The 19,734-nt window shown below is 44.1% G+C and overlaps 1 protein-coding gene across 5 annotated transcripts in view; it reads left to right on the forward strand.

Moving 5' to 3' along the window:
* The window catches only part of UBE4B (ubiquitination factor E4B), a 77,144-nt gene that overhangs the window by 41,929 nt on the left and 15,481 nt on the right, over window positions 1-19,734 (forward strand). For all 5 annotated transcript variants that reach the window (XM_081201392.1, XM_081201393.1, XM_081201396.1 and 2 more), the window contains 10 exons: window positions 5,199-5,340; window positions 6,598-6,698; window positions 6,795-6,909; window positions 8,665-8,748; window positions 12,167-12,223; window positions 12,389-12,505; window positions 13,070-13,168; window positions 15,102-15,215; window positions 17,277-17,475; window positions 19,201-19,339. In XM_081201392.1, the coding sequence (XP_081057518.1) occupies window positions 5,199-5,340; window positions 6,598-6,698; window positions 6,795-6,909; window positions 8,665-8,748; window positions 12,167-12,223; window positions 12,389-12,505; window positions 13,070-13,168; window positions 15,102-15,215; window positions 17,277-17,475; window positions 19,201-19,339 (1,167 nt within the window). The remainder of the gene's footprint in view (window positions 1-5,198; window positions 5,341-6,597; window positions 6,699-6,794; window positions 6,910-8,664; window positions 8,749-12,166; window positions 12,224-12,388; window positions 12,506-13,069; window positions 13,169-15,101; window positions 15,216-17,276; window positions 17,476-19,200; window positions 19,340-19,734) is intronic.

The raw sequence follows: 19,734 nt of genomic DNA on the forward strand, positions 1-19,734 counted from the left end.
TGCGTTACACCAAGGATACACAGGGACGTGGGTGGCGCTGTGATCTAAACCACAGAGCCTAGGGCTTGCCGATCAGAAGGTCGGCGGTTCGAATCCCCGCGACGGGGTGAGCTCCCGTTGCCCGGTCCCTGCTCCTGCCAACCTAGCAGTTTGAAAGCACGTTGAAGTGCAAGTTGATAAATTGGTACCGCTCTGGCGGGAAGGTAAACGGTGTTTCCGTGTGCTTCTCTGGTTTGCCAGAAGTGGCTTAGTCATCCTGGCCACATGACCCGGAAGCTGTCTGCGGACAAACGCCGGCTCCCTCGGTCAGTAAAGCGAGATGAGCACCGCAACCCCAGAGTCGTCTGCGACTGGACTTAACGGTCAGGGGTTCCTTTACCTTTTAAGCATACACAGAACCATTGTAATAAATGAACTGACCAATTGAACAAAACCAAATCTCTCGCCAACCAAAAAACCCCCAAAACAAAACCCAACAGACCCTTTGTTTCCAAGTGTTATGTGAATGCCCCTTAGCAGGCAAACGTGGTAAAGAAATATCAATTTATATGTGAATCATAACACATACCAGAATATATTAAATCTAGCAAAAGAGCAGTTCACTTTAAGATGTCCAAACCATCATACAATGAAGAGGAGGATATAAATCATTAGTTTTATCATTAACAAAGGTGATAAAAATCCCACTCTCTTGCAAAGTAGTCATTCTTTGCTTGTCCCCTGACTACTTTTGCATGTTGTTGTATTTGACTAAGAGTCAGCACTGCTCATCCTCCCTTCATTTTAAGACATGCACCCTTCCAGGGTTGTTTCACACACCTGAGAAACCAGGAATTTGCCATATTGTGTGTTGCTGTGATAAAATGCAGGCGCCTGTCATTGCACCTGCAGTATAACAAGGTGTGCAAGGGGGTATACTATTCTACTGACACACACACCCTCCTCCTAGGAAGCAAGGTGACCTTGCAGGCTGTTAATGGCTCAAAAGCATAAACAGACAGAATGAGTCCAACCTAGCCGGCATATATATATATATATATATATATATATATATATATATATATATATATATGCTTTCGTAGATTTTCACGGGTACAGGAATGCAGGTTTTGGTGTTTTCGGGTATCTTCCCGTGTAAGAGTTGGGGTGTCTAGGCGACGTTTCGACGAGGTCTCACTCGTCATCTTCAGGCTGGTGCTTTCGGCTTCTTGTTACTAGAACAGAGCAGGATCTCAGTGTTTGAGTTCCTATAAATACTGTTGAGGGGGTGTGGTGTATAGCCTCCAACGTTCTGGGCAGAGAGGAAGTTCCCAGGTTATTGTGCCTTTTCTTCTTTTGTTCATTAATTACTTGAGGGATATCTTGAGTGATTTCTTGAGTGATATTCTGAGTACCACTTAGGAGGGTCATTAGGTGTGGATTAGTTGCTAAAGCTTTCGTGTCTTGACCTCTTGAGCTTGTGAAGAGTTTTTCTGAGTTTTTCTGAGAAGAGTTTTTCTGAGAAGATGGCTGTACTGCACTTAGTTGTGCTCTGGCTTGGCTTCGTGTATAGGGGCGAGCTGTGGTTTTGTGCCCTGTGCCAGCCAGATCTGTGTAGGGATTGCAGGGGGGTGCAGCATCCGGAGGTGCCACTATGGTTTGGCTACTGGATGGTGTCTGTAATTTATCTGTGGAGAGGGTCTGGGTTTGGGTCTGGTGTGGTTGATTGGAGATGGCGTTCTGTGTGCCTCTGGTTCTGGTGTCGGTTTTTGTGGGGAGGTCTAATTTCCAGATGTCTGGCAGGCGGGACGTGTCGTCACGCTTGTTCATGTTGTGAGGGTGTTTCTCTATCTCGATGGCTTCCATGATTATTCTCTTGTGGTGATGTTCCATGTTAAAGAGCAATTTGGAATCTGCAAAATTAATTTCGTGTCCTGTTTCTTTCATGTGTTGGTAAAGAGAGGAAGTTTTTTCTTCTTTTTTGACGGCATTCTTGTGTTCTGCGATACGTGCATTTATTCGTCTGTTTGTTTGTCCAATGTACGTGGCTGGGCAGACTTTGCAGGGTATTTCATAGACCCCTTGGTTTTCTAACTGGATTTTATCTTTTGGGTTTCTGAGGATATTGGCTATTATTTGGTTGGTGCTATTGGATAGCCAATATCCTCAGAAACCCAAAAGATAAAATCCAGTTAGAAAACCAAGGGGTCTATGAAATACCCTGCAAAGTCTGCCCAGCCACGTACATTGGACAAACAAACAGACGAATAAATGCACGTATCGCAGAACACAAGAATGCCGTCAAAAAAGAAGAAAAAACTTCCTCTCTTTACCAACACATGAAAGAAACAGGACACGAAATTAATTTTGCAGATTCCAAATTGCTCTTTAACATGGAACATCACCACAAGAGAATAATCATGGAAGCCATCGAGATAGAGAAACACCCTCACAACATGAACAAGCGTGACGACACGTCCCGCCTGCCAGACATCTGGAAATTAGCCCTCCCCACAAAAACCGACACCAGAACCAGAGGCACACAGAACGCCATCTCCAATCAACCACACCAGACCCAAACCCAGACCCTCTCCACAGATAAATTACAGACACCATCCAGTAGCCAAACCATAGTGGCACCTCCGGATGCTGCACCCCCCTGCAATCCCTACACAGATCTGGCTGGCACAGGGCACAAAACCACAGCTCGCCCCTATACACGAAGCCAAGCCAGAGCACAACTAAGTGCAGTACAGCCATCTTCTCAGAAAAACTCTTCTCAGAAAAACTCAGAAAAACTCTTCACAAGCTCAAGAGGTCAAGACACGAAAGCTTTAGCAACTAATCCACACCTAATGACCCTCCTAAGTGGTACTCAGAATATCACTCAAGAAATCACTCAAGATATCCCTCAAGTAATTAATGAACAAAAGAAGAAAAGGCACAATAACCTGGGAACTTCCTCTCTGCCCAGAACGTTGGAGGCTATACACCACACCCCCTCAACAGTATTTATAGGAACTCAAACACTGAGATCCTGCTCTGTTCTAGTAACAAGAAGCCGAAAGCACCAGCCTGAAGATGACGAGTGAGACCTCGTCGAAACGTCGCCTAGACACCCCAACTCTTACACGGGAAGATACCCGAAAACACCAAAACCTGCATATATATATATATATATATATATATATATATATATATATCTGAGAGGTGTTGTCTTCAAGGTAAAGGAAATGCTAATCATAAGTGACCGTGCAGGTTTAATGATGGAAGGTGTGAAAGAGTTCCTCGTCTGGAGCTGCTAATTAATTGGTTTAAGGATGGGAGGAGCCTGTGAATCAGAAGAGGATGTCCTGTCTGTTGCTTTGCAGATGATTGACTGCAAAGTGTTAATGCTGGCCAGTTTTATTTATGTGCATACTTAAAAGGGCTATTCCACTTCCCTCCCACCAGGGAAATTTGGCTAACAGCATAAAATAATTTTTTAAAAAGAATAGCCAGCACATAAAAAAAGTGTTAATAAAGGCTGCAGACAGAACAGAAAATCTATCCCAGCAATTAAAGTGTGTGTGTGTGTGTGTGTGTGTGTGTGTGTGTACACATACACACCACACATGCATATATCCTTGGTGTGCTGTGATGGTAATTCTGCCTGAATTTTAACCAGCTCTTGTGGTTGATTTCAAAATGTACAGCCATCAGCCTTTCTTAATCTGTAAAGCAAATGTTATATGATAAGCTGCCTTCTGGAGACTGTAGGTGGTGTGTTTGGCATCTGGTATATGATTACTTAAGAGAGAGGGTTGCTTTTATCTCCACAATGCGTGTGTGCGTGTGTGTTGCTGTGTGTGTGTTGCTCCTGTTACTGAGGACGGAGGCTTCCTTGTTTGCTCAGCAAGTGATCTAAATGTAGCTCTAGGGTCTTTCAGATTAAGGATGCCTTTCCTTTAAGGCGGATATCAGGACAGATAAAAGGAAGTCCTTCTTCATGCAGTGCATAGTTATAAACTATGGAACTCGCTACCAAAGGAGGCAGCGATGCCTACCAACCTTGGATGGCTTTAAAAGAGGATCAGACAAATTCGTGGAGGAGAGGGCTATCCGTGGCTACTTGCCAGAATGGCTATTCTCTGCCTCCACAGGTGAAGGCAGCAATGCTTCTGAATACCAGTTAATGGAGAGCTCAGGAGGAAAGAGAGCTCTTGCGCTCAGGTCCTGCTTGAAGGCATCTGATTGGATACTGTAAGAACAGGGTGCTGGAGTAGAAGGTTGCCCAGAAGGGGATGTGGCCCTTGAACTGAAGAAGGGTTCCTCACCCCTTGTCTACACTAGTTAGCAGCATTTCAGTCTTACCTGGAGACATTCTGTGTGCAATGCATGTGCTTTGTCACTGAATGATGACGCTGAGTAATATCCCAGCTTTTCACAGAGCAGACTGGCTGGCTGTCCTCTGTGCCTGACATAGGTGCAAGCAAGTACTGAGGATCTGCCTCGTTTCTGTGGGGCCGATCAGGAAGGCTGTCTCCTTGGTATCTAAAGCCTGACTACATTTGCCCAGAAGGGAATGTGGCTGTCTGGCTGATAATATTAGAATAGGGCCTGCCATATTAGAATAGGGCCTACGCCGATTGCACGATTCATGTGGATTGAATCAGTTGTTGCCATTGCAACAAGGAGCAGTGCCTTTTGAGTGTAGGCCCCTGTTCTGATATGACTTCTAATACATGATCATCAGTGGATATTAGAAAGGAGATTCCAAGTGAACATCAGGAAGAGCTTTCTGACAGCAAGAGCTGTTGGACAGTGGAACAGATTCCCACAAGAGTTGGTGGACTCTGGTTCCCTGATGGTTTTTAAGCAGAGATTGGATGGCCATCTGGTATGGGTGCTTTAGTTGAGATTCCTGCATTGCAGGGGGTTAGACTAGATGACTCTAGGGGTCCCATCTCTACAATCCTATGTTTCTGTGAATGGAGACAGAGCCAGGTTGTTTGCGGACCAGCAAACCTTTTAAAAAAATTAAGTAGTACTGCCACCAGAGCGGAAAATTAACAGATGTAAACAACTCGTGTTGTGGGTTTTTCTGTGGAGAGTTCTCTGTGCAAGTGGTGCAAAGCCACAGCTCTCCCTCCATGGACTGCCAACTTTCACTGACTGCTGTGGAAAGAAGTGGCTTTACAGCCACTTAGCTTATGATTCTTTCCTTTATTCCCTTAAAGTGGTGGAGGCTCTGGAGGAGCCAGCATTTCTGACTCATGCAGCGACCACTTCACCATCGAGACATGCAAGGAAACTGAGATGCTGAACTACCTCATTGAGTGTTTTGACCGAGTGGGGATAGAGGAGAGAAAAGCACCAAAGGTATGTTGAGGAGAAGGATCCTCTTCTGCAATCAGTTTTTGCTTCTTCTTCTTTTCTTCTTCTTTTCTTTTTCTTTTTCTTTTTTTTTTTTTGGAGGGGAAAGAAATTTTAAGGTGCAATATCCACTCCAGATCCCTCCAACCCAGAGAAGAAGTTTGAGCATTTTTTTGCTAAAGAGCAGGGCCTTCTTCACAGTGGCACCCTGTCTGTGGAATGCTCTCCCCAGGGAAGTTCGCCTGGCACATTCATTATACACCTTTAGGCGCCATGCACCCGGCTCCTTTTTTTAACCAGGCCTTTGGATGATTTGATTGACATCTTATGCCCTTTTAAAATGTGGTGGGGTTTTTTTTGGGGGGGGGGTTGTGTTATTGTTTTTATTTTGATTATATATTTTGTGGTTTTATATTTTGATTTTATTCTGTGAACTGCCCTGAGACTTCCGAGTATAGGGCAGTGTATAAATTCAATAAATAATAATAATATAATAATAACAATACACTCCAGAAAATTAAATACTGTTATGAGTTGTAGCAAACTTTTGATGCCTGGAAAAATAATGTACGAAAATCTACCTTCAATTGCCACAAATACATTACTAATGTAACACTACAGTGGTGCCTCGCAAGACGAAAAGAATCCATTCCGCGAGTCTCTTCGTCTTGCGGTTTTTTTGTCTTGCGAAGCAAGCCCATTAGCGGATTAGCGCTATTAGCGGCTTAGCGGATCATCTGATAAGCGGCTTAGCGGATCAGCTGATAAGCGGCTTAGCGGATCAGCTGATAAGCGGCTTAGCGGATCAGCTGTTAAGCGGCTTAGCGGATCAGTTGTTAAGCGGCTTAGCGGCTTAGGATCAACTGATAAGCGGCTTAGCGGCTTGGGAAAGGGGAGGGGAGGAAAAAACCCCTGCAGGAACTCACAATACATTTTTGTCTTGCGAAGCAAGCCCATAGGAAATTCGTTTTGCGAAGCACCTCCAAAACGGAAAACCCTTTCGTCTAGCGGGTTTTCCGTCTTGCGAGGCATTCGTCTTGCGGGGCACCACTGTACTGATGTTTTTTAATCACCTTTATGTTGCCCTGGTCAGGATGACCAGTGGTTTGGGATGGTTGCAGTCTGGCAATAGCTGGAGGGCCACAGCTGTTCCCCACCCCTGAGGTAAAAGGTTTTAGGAAGAAATGTGCCACTTTGCTTTTAGGGTTTGCAGCGGCTGGGCCCCAGCATTGCTGGCAGTCATTACTCCATTTATTCCCTTAGATGTGTAGCCAGCCGGTGGTGAGCCAGTTACTGAGCAACATCCGATCTCAATGCATTTCCCATGCTGCTTTGGTGCTCCAAGGATCCTTAACGCAACCGAGGTGAGTTGGGCCTACTTGTTGCCGTCTGTTGGGTGGTATTTTCGTGAGCCCCTCTCCTCCCAATCTTCACCCCCTGTCCTCCTTCTCGTGCATAAGGTCATTACAGCAGCAGTCGTTGCTAGTCCCGTACATGCTCTGTAGGAATCTCCCTTTTGGCTTCATCCAAGAGCTGGTGAGAACGACCCATCAGGATGAAGAGGTGTTCAAACAGGTAAGTGACCGGTCGTTTTTAGTGACTTGCAACAATACCAAATAACGGAACGCAAACTCTGTGCAGAGGCCGTGTTCACTTTGGCCATTATACACATAGCCTACAGCAATTCACAGATGCGTATGTATGTGTGCATATAGATAAAGTTGCAAGTATATCCCACCTTTCCTCCAGTGAGCCCAAGGTAGCATGCATAGTTCTCCCCATTTTATCATCACAACAACCCTGTGAGGTAGGTTAGGCTGAGAGTGAGGAACTGGTCCAAGATCACCCAGTCAGCTGTATGAATGAGGATTTGAACCCTGGCCTCGCCACACCACCACACTGGCTCCACTGGTGTTGGGGTTAGTGTGTTGCACTTTCAGCTAGGGAGAGTGTAATGCAAATTCCCGTTCAGGCGCAAAGCTGGCTGGGTGTTCCTGGCCCAATCACAATCTTTGAGCCGAACCTTCCTGAGCTGTTGTGGTAATAAATTCAGAAGGGTGATTCTGTTCACGTCTCTTTATCCATACTGCTGCACCATCATTGTACATGGCACATTACAAAAGAACGAGTTTGATGTGTCCCTCCCTGCCCTGCCTCAAAGAGCTTGCAATCTAAAAATAGATACAAGGAAATACAGAAGAGGAGGTGGGATGAATGCATGGCCATGCAAGGAAGGAGGAGCGCAAATACTTAAATTGCATGTATGTTGACTTAGTTACAATGGGGTGTTTAGAACTAGGGGTTGTTCCAAAGTATTCCTGGCTCTGGTCAAGTGAATTTTGAGGGAGGGGCTTGAAGGAAATAAGAGCACAAGGACCTCAAGTTTCAAGAGAGTGTCAGCCCCCCCCCCCGCAGTCTGATGCTACATACTAAGTGGTGTAATGATTAGCATGCCCTTAAAGGCATATGAACTTCACTAAAAACAATACTGGTGCATGAGACTGTCATAGATAGGGTCTAGTTGGTGATGGCTCCCCCATTTTGTAATTCCGTCTCATTGGAGATACGCTCAATCCCTCATTTACATCTTTTTGTCACCTACTGAAACACAGCTGTTACATTTGGCTTATGGGGGTTAACAGGGTGATTTTGCTGTTGATTGTTTTGTGACTATATTCTGCTGTTGACTGTTCTTGAGATATTGTTGTTTTATAGTTTTATTACTGTGTTTTCTTTTTTAGTTAAGCGTTCACTGCCCTGAAAACTTGTGTTGAAATGGTGGTCTGTTATTTAGTTGACGGAATGTATAGACTGCTTGACTGCAGTAAAACATCTAAGTTGGTTTGCAGTATAATAATGTTATCTGCAAATACAGCGATGATTATAATGATGGTGGTAATAATAATAATAATAATAATAATAATAATAATAATAATAATGCCGTAAGCCTCGTTCTAGCTAGTTGATACATACCCAGGGGCTGCATGGAAACCGGGCTTGATTATTCATTTTTATTTTGTTGAAATTTATATGCAGCCCTTTGTCAAAAGACCACAGGACCGCATAGAACGTAATAAGCATACATAGCCTAACATACTACTCATACATTACATAACTTAAATAGTCATCCATTTAAAGTTAATGATAATAAGCAATGCAAAGTCATTATGTTGTGAACCACCCTGAGATCTACGGATGAAGGGTGGTATATAAATTTAAAGCATCATCATAATTGATAATCTCATAATAATACAAATTAGCCTTGTCTGCTAAAGTGGAAAGTACAAGAGTCATGATTCTCTTTCTCCCTTTTCCTTCTTCTCTGAACAGATATTTATCCCCATTTTACAAGGCCTGGCTGTGGCTTCAAAAGAGTGTTCCCTTGATAGTGACAATTTTAAATACCCCCTAATGGTGAGTAGCCTTGCTCAGTTTTCTCCCTGTACATAATCTTCCCATCTGCTGGTAGTCTGCACCAGGTAGATAGACTATTTTTCCTGGCAATTAACTATGTTGTTGTTGATGATGGTGATGATGATGATTTTCCTGTTCAGGGTTGCATTCTGTAGGGGGTTATTTTTTGTGGGTGGGGCTATTTTTGGCCGCTCTCCTTTTCCTCTCTTTTTGCTACCCATATGAAATTTGGTCAAGGGCTGTATCTTGCCCACCTATCTCTCATAGAGGTGGTCAGCCTGTGACTGGGCCACATCACTTCATACTGCAGTGTTGGAGGGATGGGAAGGGATATCACATGATAGATTGTTCCTCCATAAGTACAGCACATGGAGAACTAGCATGCAAAGAATAAAGATCTAGCATAGCCCTTCACTTGTATTCCTGCCCCCACCCTGGTAGGAGCACTGAATCATTCAATCCCCACCTGCAGTCTGAAGCAGTGCATCTCTGCCACAGGTGTACCAGCTCAGTGAGAACCTGGAAGTTTAGTAGGGTGTGATTAGCATAGGAATCAGGCTGTCTGCTTTATGGGAGAGAGGCTTTGTTTGGAGTAGAACTGAAATGTCCCTGCAGAGAGCAGCAGGGACTCTTTCAAGCCGAGCAGACTCTTGATTAAAAAAGAGAAAAGATCCCTCTGTGATTGCTGTGTCTGTTTGCTCCACTCTTGTGCAACATGGCTTGATTTGGACAATGTGTCTCGCATGGATGCATTTAGGCAGCCAGAGATTTCGATTTAATTCAGACGTTTTTGAATTCAATTTTATTCTGACTTTCCCATGGTTTTGATTTTATGTCTCTGCTACTAGTGTTGAAACTGCTCCTATTTCTATTGTGGATCTTGTCGTGCTTGATTTTTAAGCCAGTACTTTATTTAAATTAGCGTTTCGATTTTGAATCAGCCACTGTGTGTGTATATACGCAAGAGGTGGTGTAGCATAGCAGTTAAGACTATGGATTTTATTATTTGCTTATTAAATAACAAGACTCTAGATCAGGGTTAGTCTCACCCAAGTGTAGACTCGTTGAAATTAATGGAGAGAGCTAACATGCATCGCAACAAACCCGGAAACGTCATAAAGATGTCGCTGAAATGCCACTAAAAGGGTGGAACAGGGTGTTTGCAGGCTTTTTCAGTGGGTTTCAATTCTACATGATCTTTCTGACGTGCATGGTGCCTCGGAACATAACTCCCGTGTAAGGGGGCTGCCTGTATCCACAAGTAGTGACAGTGGCAGCAGTTATAGTATTCCCTAACCTTGTGTCTTTGGAATGATAGTGCTGGAGAGAGTTAAAAAAGGAGTATATATGTTGTGCTATAACACATCCAGGATGTGTGGCACATTGTCCTTCTGAATTTCCTTCGATTTCATTCTGTCCTGCCTGCCAGACCCACTGGGAGGATGTAGATGAAAGTTCTTTTTGTCATGGGTTCTCGACATCATCCAACGACTTTCTGCTCTCAAATTGCAAGACAAAAGGGGCCCTTGGTGCACTGAGAACAATAGATCTATTTTCCCCAAGCGCTGCTTAACCCTTGCCTGGTCGTTTTGGAGTTTGCCAGCCACTTGGCTAAGCAGCAGAGATGGGAAGAACTTGACTGCTGGCTTGAGAAATGCAATGTGTCCTCTCCCTGCGGTGCCCATTTTAACTTCTTATGAGCAAAAAGGAGATGAACCATAAGTTTAATTTGGTAGAGATTTTGACCTGAATGGGAGAGATGTGGATAAATGGAATGCATTTTTGTCCCTTATGCTGAAGTGTAAGTGTGTGTTGCGTCCATTGCATTAGGAGTGGCGAGAGGCAGACAGCACCTTGCTGGTGATGTCCCCTCTGCCTGTGCAAGGCTCTCTCCCAGAGAGACAGGCCTGAGAGCGTTAAACTTCTTCTCTGCCATGTTATCACCCCAAACCTTTTAAAGAACAATTAGCCCTTAATTGATCTGTACTGGCTTTTCTCCTCCTTGCTACTTGTGCTTTCATTGAGCGATGTTGTGTAAACTGACCAGAGGAAGGATTTTTGTTTTCAAGGGCAGACTAAAAAGCTGTTAAATAAAGGCAAGGCCTGTGCCCCTCTCAATGTTCCTGAACTTCAACTCGTATCATCTCTTTTTATTATTATTAAAAATTTTCTTGATTTACAAAAGTAAGTGCAATGTCTCTCATATTTTTTCCCCATGTAACATTTTTACAAATCAGTTTCATTTGTTGAGACATTAGGAAGAAAAGGGGGAAAGAGGTGGGGGGGAGATGGGGGGGTCGGGTGGCGATGTTTCTATTTTACTTACTGTATGTAGGGTTTGGTGTCAGCGTTGCTTGTGCAGGTTTTTTGCTGTTCACTTGTGTTCTTATGGTGGTGAGAGAGGTTGGGGTTGGCCTAGGGTGTGGTTATTCATTTGTGGTTGGCTGTGGTGGTCTTTGCTTTCATGTGTGAGTGGGGTGGGTGAGTGTTTTGGATCAGGTTAGCCATATAATTCATATCATCTCTGACTGTAGGCTGTGCTACCTGAAGCTCTTGGGAGTTAGTGGGGGCACAGGTTCCCCACTCCTGGTTTAGAGTTGGCAGGCTGTCCTTTCATCCCTTGTAAGAACTTGCTTCCAACTTAAATTGGGGAGGAAAGCTGTTGTGGCCTGGCTCAGAAATCTTAGACCTGGAGCTTGTGTGCTCCAGCTGTTGTTTGAGTTGGAAAATCTGGAGTTCTCTGGATGTCCTGCTTTGATGGCTCTGCTCTGCCTTCATGGCCAAGAGGCAGTAATGCGTCTGAATACCAATTGCTGGAAGCCACGGGAAGGGGAAGTGCTCTTTGCTTGGGCCCTGCTTGTAGATTTCCTACAGACATCTGGGTGGCCAGCTAGATGGGCCATTGGCCTGATCCAGCAGGCTCTTCTTACATTCTTATGCTGAGTGGGAGGTCAGGTCCCCAGCATAAATATACTAGGACTAGCCAATTCAGAGTCTTCATACTGCTTATAGGTCATAGGAGCTGTTGATCTACCTCTGATAACTTCTGAGACATGACTGCACATACTCCCAAGCAACTCTCCAGGTTAAGCTCTTAAGCCATCCAGTCCAGCATCCTATTTCCCTCTGTGGCTAGCCAGGAGCCTCTTGGAAAGCCCACTCACAGGGGCATGAAGACTAGAGCCCCTCTCCCAAGGTTGTGGCAGCTGGTATTTTGAACCAGGAGGTCACACATAGCTGGCATAACAAGCTAGCCACTGGAAGAGTCCAAAGAAAGACAGCTTCTTAAGATGCAACTCTTTTAAGAGCCCTCCATCCAACATGTGGTTCTTTTTTTCCATTAGTCAGCCAAAGAACCTGTGTAGAAATGTCCTTGGGTCATTTTGTTTCTCTCATTTATTTTTGTTTCTGTTTTTAGGCTTTAGGTGAACTATGTGAAATCAAGTTTGGGAAATCTCACCCCGTGTGCAGTTTGGTAAGTGGAAAACCTGTTCTTACAATTCCTTTTGAGTTAATGCTGGTTTCCAGTGCTCAGCATCCATCAGATTCTAGCAAGGGGCGATCAAACAGGCAGCAGAACAATTTAGAAGCTTCCAGCCCACATGCCAGTCATTTCCCTGTCACCCTCTTGTACCCACAGGTTGTGTCTTTGCCTTTGTGGCTGCCGAGGTCTCTGAGCCCCGGGACAGGTCGGGAACTGCAAAGACTCTCTTACCTCGGGGCTTTCTTCAGTCTCTCTGTCTTTGCTGAAGATGATGTAAGTGATGAGTGAATGAGACCAAATCAAAAAGATCTTCTGCTACAGCAAATAAGTTTTGTCTAGTCTGCTGTGGTCTACCTTAAAAGCCTCTCCCTCCTTTTGCAATCTCTTATGCACCCACTGCAGAGGGCTGTTAGGTCGGCAGGCATGCAGGACAAGGCCTTTTTTGTACTGGCCCCACACCTCTGGAATAAGTTTCTGTTGGGAGTTCACCAACCCTTATCACCACAAGCATTCAGGAGTCCTACAAGTCCTACATAGAGTAAACTCATTGAAACTAATGGACCTAAGCTAGTTATGTTCATTCATTTCAGAAGATCTTCTCAGAGTAGGACTAGCATTAGATGCAAACCATGGTTTTGGGCTTAATTCTGGGCTTGTTGGGTGTTAGTCTGATTTTACCGATTATTACGTATGCTGTATATCATTAATTAATTATTGCATTTCTATATCATAAGCTGCCTTGAAATTGATTCTGCCCATAAACATGGTCTTTACAAGTACTTTAAATAAAACATACCTGTGTTGTTCATTGACTTTTTTTTCCTTTCCTCCTTGCAGCCTAGAGTGGTCGAAAAATATTTCTCTGGACCTGCCATTACCCTTGAAAACACCAGGGTGGTTAGCCAGTCTTTGCAGCATTATCTGGAATCCGCAAGGGTAGGTGTGCTGCTTTTTATCTTGTTTGAGAAAATATTTTTGCTAAGCCTATCAGTCGGCATCAACCATACTCAGAGCAGACTCACTGAAATGAATGGGCATGACTAACCTAGGTCCTATTCATCGCAGTGAGTCTACCCTTGACATCAAGCAGGTGCCTTTACTGTACACTTTTTGGCGCCTGCTTAAAAGCAAGCCTACTCTGCTACAGTCGTATCTTGGATCCCGAACACCTTGCAAGTTGAACATTTTGGCTCCCAAATACTGCAAACCCGGAAGTGAGTGTTCCGGCTTGCGAACTTTCTTTGGAACCCGAATGTCTGGCACAGCTTCTGATTGGAGCTTCCTGCAGCCAATCGGAAGCCGTGTCTTGGTTTTGGAAGTCAAAGAGACTTCTGGAATGGATTCTGTTCGACTTCCGAGGTACCGCTGTATTTAGAAAGTTGTTTCAAGTTTTAATCTGTTCTTAGTTTATTCTTATTTTAACTTTTTGAAAGTTGTTGTTAATTCTTATGGATAATTTTATCCAATGCTTTTTTCCCTTTAAAAAATGCTTAGGAGTACTCTCATTTTTGACTCAAGAAAATCACCATTTTATAGTTCAAATCAGGAAAAATACAGTAAATGGACAAAAGTACAAAGATTCACAAAATTTTAGGGGTATGTGTGTGTACCCCTGTGTCCTCCCAGAAAAAAAGCACTGATTTTATCATTTAAACTTTTTTTAGTAAACCGCCTTGTTAAAAAGACACGCAACCTAAATCAAGAGGTGTATAAATTTTATGAAACAAATCAGTAGAATAATAAAAAGCTGGTCACAGTCCTTGGAGTGGTATTCAGCTACATTTGACTCAGAGCAGACCTAATGAAATGAATAAACATGACCCAGTTGGGTCCATTGATTTCAGTAGATCAACTCTGAGTAAAACATTGCTGCATGCCGCTTTTGGTCCTTAGATGGTTCCTGCTGCAACAGGTGTTATTTCCTGTGCCTGAGAGCGAAGGGGGAATTCATCTTCTCAGATGACTGCTGCTGTCTGCATACATACATACATACTTACTTACTTACTTACTTACTTATTTATTTAATATATATTTTAGAAACTTCACATTTTTAAATGTGTTGTCTGATTAATTATGGGCCTAAGTGTAATCACTTAAAATATTTTTAATTACTTTTAACTGATTATTTAAAAGTTGTAGCTTTAGGGTTGAATCCAGTTCTAGCCATACTCAGAGCAGATCCACTGAAGGACAAAACTAACCTAGGCCCATTTATTTAAATGGGTCTGCTCTGAGTTGGATACAAGCCTTACTTTTGATAAATATTTGCGAGGTCATCTTAAAATCTAGAAGCATTAGGGGAATAAAGACTACAGCTGCTGTGTAACTGACGTTTCCAACTATGCTAAGACCCTGGCCACATTAACACCATACTTTTAAAGCACAATGATACTACTTGGCCTCCCCCAAGAGAATTCTGGGAGCTGTAGTTTTTTAAGGGTTCTGAGAGTTGTTAGGAGACCCCTATTGCCCGGACAGAGCTACAGTTCCCAGAATTCGCTGTGAAGAGGGATTGACTGTTAAGCCATTGTAGGAATTGTAGCTCTTTAGCACCCTTAACAGACTACAGCTCCCAAAATTCTTTTGGAGGAAGCCACAGCTGTTTAAAATGATATCATATAGCTTTAAATGTATGGTGTGAATGTGACCTTTCTCTGCACCAGCCTTGTGCCCACCTGGTGTTTTGGGGACTACAGATCCCATCATCCCTGACTGCTAGCCATGCTGGCTGGGGCTGATGGGAGCCCAAGACATCCAGAGAGCGTCACCAAGGCTGTGCTACACAGCTGTTTCTCAGTGAAACCTGACATTGTAAGCTGCAGTTGCTCGGTTAACTTGCTTCTGACTTTCCTTTTGTAAAAATCTTCAGCAAGAGCTGTTTAAGATCCTGCATAGCGTGTTACTCAACGGAGAAACCCGAGAGGCAGCTCTCAGCTACATGGCAGCCATGGTCAACGCCAACATGAAGAAGGCCCAGATGCAGGTGAAGTTGTGCCCGCAGTCCAGATTGGTCGTGAAAGCCTGTTAGCACATTTATTGTGTCCCTCTCCCCTCTTTGATCAACTTGAAATTGTAAACTCAGCTGTATCTTCTGTTGCCATGAGCACCCTCACCCACCCTCTGCATTGACCTTCCTGCAACCAAGCCTCTAGTCCTCAGTTTTATATTGTCAGCCCTTGCATCGCTATGCTTGTCCGTCTGCTCTGCATAAGGATATCAGCCAGCAGTCTTTGATTTCCACCTCTCATGTTTCTGTTGCTTATGCCCTGCCCCTCCTGACATCCCAGGATGTCCTCTGCTACCTGTTAGTGAGCCACTTTCGTTTCCCTTTGAGGAAGTGGGAGTGTTACTTGCTTTGACAATCAGTGTTGGAGCCTTGACTTGTCAATAACCAGCAAGTCATGACATTTTAATTGTAATTTTGCTTGCACCCTGCCCCATGCCCATTAATCTTGCAGCTTTTAAAATTTAAAAGTTTGCAGCTTTTAAATACTCCATACGAATCAGAAGCTATTGCAACTGAAACAGCAGTTTTTAAACATACCATTTCCCCTTTTCTTTTTTTGCTGGCTGTTCCTTGAGTTTTGTTTTACTTCTGTTGTTGTTGTTGTTGTTGTTGTTGTTGTTGTTGTTGTTGTTGTAATTTATAAAAAAGTCTGTTTGCATCTTACTGGCTAAATTGTATCTTGTAGTGTTAGACTTGAGGGCCATGGTTTTTTTTTGGGGGGGGGGCACAAACAGGGCTGAAAAAGTGCCTTCAGAATATTTACATAAATAAAAGCCGGGTCTGGGAAGAGAATAATATTTTTATCTTGGGCTTTTAAGTGTTGTAAGCTCTTAATGTGCATTGTCTAGTTACAATCCTCTCAACAGGTAAATCAGTATAATCCCCGCACGTTATATAACTGCCCGATCTTTATGTTCAGCCAAAGAGGCACTGTTAAGTGTGCCACATAGCATTTGTCTTCTGCAAGAAATAGGGGGTTTAGTGTTTAATTATTTTTTAATGGTTGGTCCCCCCCCCCAAAAAAATGTTTTTATCTGTTTCTATTTTAGCTATAAGCCACCTTGAGTCCCTGTCAGGCAGGATGATGTTAAAATGATGATGATTGTGATGATTTTGATGATAAAATATTGTGTTCCAGCCTAGATTGTTTAATTCCTTTCCTATTAATGGTAAACAATCCCCATTTCTACTTGCATTTTTCAAACACCTTTTGCTTACACAGGACTTTTCTAATGTGTAGCTCAGTCCATGGGTTACTGTGTATCGCTGTCCAGGTGTCAAGTCTTTTTTCTGCTGCTTTATGGATGTGTTTATACTCCCTGCCTAGATACTTAGTTTATTGTGCAGTGTATGTGTATATATGAGCCTATAAAATATGCAAGTGGGGGAAATGAAGCTGGGAGAGATGGTGGCTTTTTTCAGGCCAGCTAGGGGGCACCTGGCCAAGGTAAAATCTGTGGCTTAGCAGCTGAGAGCTCTGCAGGCACTAGGCAAACAGTTCTGGGGAGGGTAATTCCAAAGGCACACTGCCAGCAGTACTCAGAGCAAACCCTCTGGCGATGCTCTAAATTAGAGGTGGGGGAACCTTGTGCCCAGGGGCCGCATGTGGCCTTCCAGGCCTCTTTTTGGCCTTTAGAACTCTCCCTTTTGCCACCTGCTCTTCACACCTTCCTTGAGTGCTTGTGCCTGTCTGGAATTCATCCTTGAGCTCTGATAATGCCTCTTGCTTGCCTGGGTGGAGGATAAAGACAGATGTGTGAGTGTGTATAGAAGCTTGCCTACTGTACAAAGGTAATAGTTGCATTAATTGCCCCACCCACTTTTGTCTCTGGCCTTGTGCACCAGTAGCATGTGGCCCCTAAAAAGGTTGCCCAGAAGGAAATGCGGCCCTTGGACTTAAAAGGGTTCCACCACCCCAGATCACAAGTGGGAAGGCTGTCCTTAAGATACCCTTGAGCCCAGCTTCAGATATGGGGCTGTCTCTCTGAAGTTCCTGTTCTTAGATAGCACTCTGTTCCCTTTCTCCTGGACTTGCAGACAGATGACAGATTGGTCTCTACAGACGGCTTTATGCTCAACTTCCTGTGGGTGCTTCAGCAGCTGAGCACGAAGATCAAGCTTGAGACGGTTGACCCCTCCTACATCTTCCATCCTCGGTGTCGCATTGTACTCCCGGCGGATGAGACGCGAGTGAAAGCTACCATGGAGGATGTTGGCAGCTGGATGGTTGAGCTGTGTGAGTTACAGATGGCTGCTGTTGTCTCCACCTTTTTGTTCCTTGGCAGATGTGCAAAAACAAATATGTGGGTTGTTTTATTCGGGGCTGTGTGTTTGGAAGTTCTTCTCCAAGGAAACCTAGCTTATGCTTTAAGGAAAATAGAGTTGTGGGACCTTTGAAATTAAGTATTGTTTTTAATGTATTGGCCATTTGAATTTCCAGTAGTCTGTGGAACAGACAGAGCTATCTAGAACACAGGAAATCTTGCTTGACCCCTGGCATTGGGATTTCACTGTTGGTCCCATGCACACTTTTCACATCTAGCTTTGCAGCCTTAAGGTCTAGAAACTTGTTTAAGAAGAAAGATGCTTTCCCCCATCCATAGTTAACAGTTGTGTCCAGGACATGAGCCACCACCGGAGGATAAACTTAACAAAGCAAATGAGAGACAGGCCATTTGTCATGGCAGATAGTGGTTACTTCATTTATAAGATTCCTTACTGCAAGGATGTGGAACCTTCAGCCTTTCAGATGTTGCCAGACTCCAGTTCTCATACCCCATAGCCAGCATTGCCAAGAGTCAGAGATTCTGGGTGTCGTGGCCCAATGACATCTGAAGGGCCGCAGGTTCCCCAGCGTGGCTTTGGGCAATTTCTGTATGTTGCTACATGGGGAGAATATTCCATGCTGCATGCTGGTTCCCCTGTTCTCCCATTCACTACTTTCTGCACCAGTATCAGCTATATCTGCTGTTCAGGCAGTGTCGGCATCAACACAATCAATACATTGGTGCTGTACAGTGGTACCTTGGGTTAAGAACTTAATTCGTTCTGGAGGTCTGTTCTTAACCTGAAACTGTTCTTAACCTGAGGTACTACTTAAGCTAATGGGGCCTCCCGCTGCCACCGCGTGATTTTTGTTCTCATCCTGAAACAAAGTTCTTAACCCGAGGTACTACTTCAGGGTTAGCAGAGTCTGTAACCTGAAGCGTCTGTAACCCGAGGTACCACTGTATAACTTAAGGACATGGGAGATACTAGCTTTAAAAGCATAACCTTTTAGCAACGTTGCCCAGCAACTTTTGTTGTTGTGCCACACCATGCCCACTGATGTGAATGGAATTTAGTCCAGCAGGCCAGTGTATCGGTCCAAAATGTAACAGGCATGAAAGGAAAAACTGGGACGGAAGCTCTAGTACGATAATCAGGAAAGCTTAACTTACCGTAGTTTTCACTCTATAAGACACACTTTTTCCCCTCCAAAAATTAAGGGGAAATGTGTGTACGTCTTATGGAGCGAATGTAGGCTCCATGGCTTCAGCAAAAGCAACACGAAGCCTCCGGAGTGCAGCGGGAGGGCTGAAGCCTGGAGAGCGAGAGGGGTCAGTGCGCACTCATCCCCCTTGCTCTCCTGGCTTCACTTCGCTGGAGAGGTGCTGCGCAGAGAGGGAGAGCTGCGCAGCGCCTTTTCAGTGCTGAAGAGGTGCTGCGCAGAGAGGGAAAGCTGCACAAAGCACCTTCAGCGAAGCAGGAGGAGAAATGGAAGGGGCTCCATTTCTCCTGCGCTTCGCTAAAGGGGCGCTGCGCAGAGAGGAAGAGATTTTTTTTTCTTGTTCTCCCCCTCTAAAACTAGGTGTGTCTTATGGCCGGCTGCATCCTATAGAATGAAAAATACGGTAATATTTCCCATGTCTGAATGAACCCTAACTTCTCAATTCTATCCTGTTCCTTCTCCTTTCCCCAGCTAGGGATCAGTCCCTCTTTTCTGAGCCGAAATTTCCAACGGAGTGCTTCTTCCTGACCCTCCATGCCCATCACCTGTCTATCTTGCCAAGCTGCCGTCGATACATCCGTCGACTGAGGGCCATCCGGGAGCTCAACAGGTGAGGAAGACATGTAGAATGTTGACATTTTCTATATCTGGTTTTTAGCTGTTGTCGATTTAAATTACTTTCTGAATGCTTTAGTTTGTTTTTGCCGATAATCTCATTACTTAAATTTTGCTGCAAACTGCTTTGAGGGTTTTTGTTTTATGATCAAACAGTGAAAATATTTTATTAAATAAACAAAAATAAAATAAATAAGGCATCTCCATACTCCAAAGCACTGTTGATAATGGTCTGCCAGTTTCTCCTGCCTTCTTTGAGTCCCTTCAGTTTTTTGTTACCCACAGAGCTCTGAGCTGGCTGATGTGTGGCAGAGAGGTTGTGAATGCAGATGGGGGCTCATCATGCGGCTGACTTGGTAGATCCAGATGGCTGTGGGAAGCGGGGAGCCT

Source organism: Podarcis bocagei (genome assembly GCF_964188305.1).
Source record: "Podarcis bocagei genome assembly, chromosome: 7".
Taxonomy (NCBI): Eukaryota; Metazoa; Chordata; class Lepidosauria; order Squamata; family Lacertidae; genus Podarcis; species Podarcis bocagei.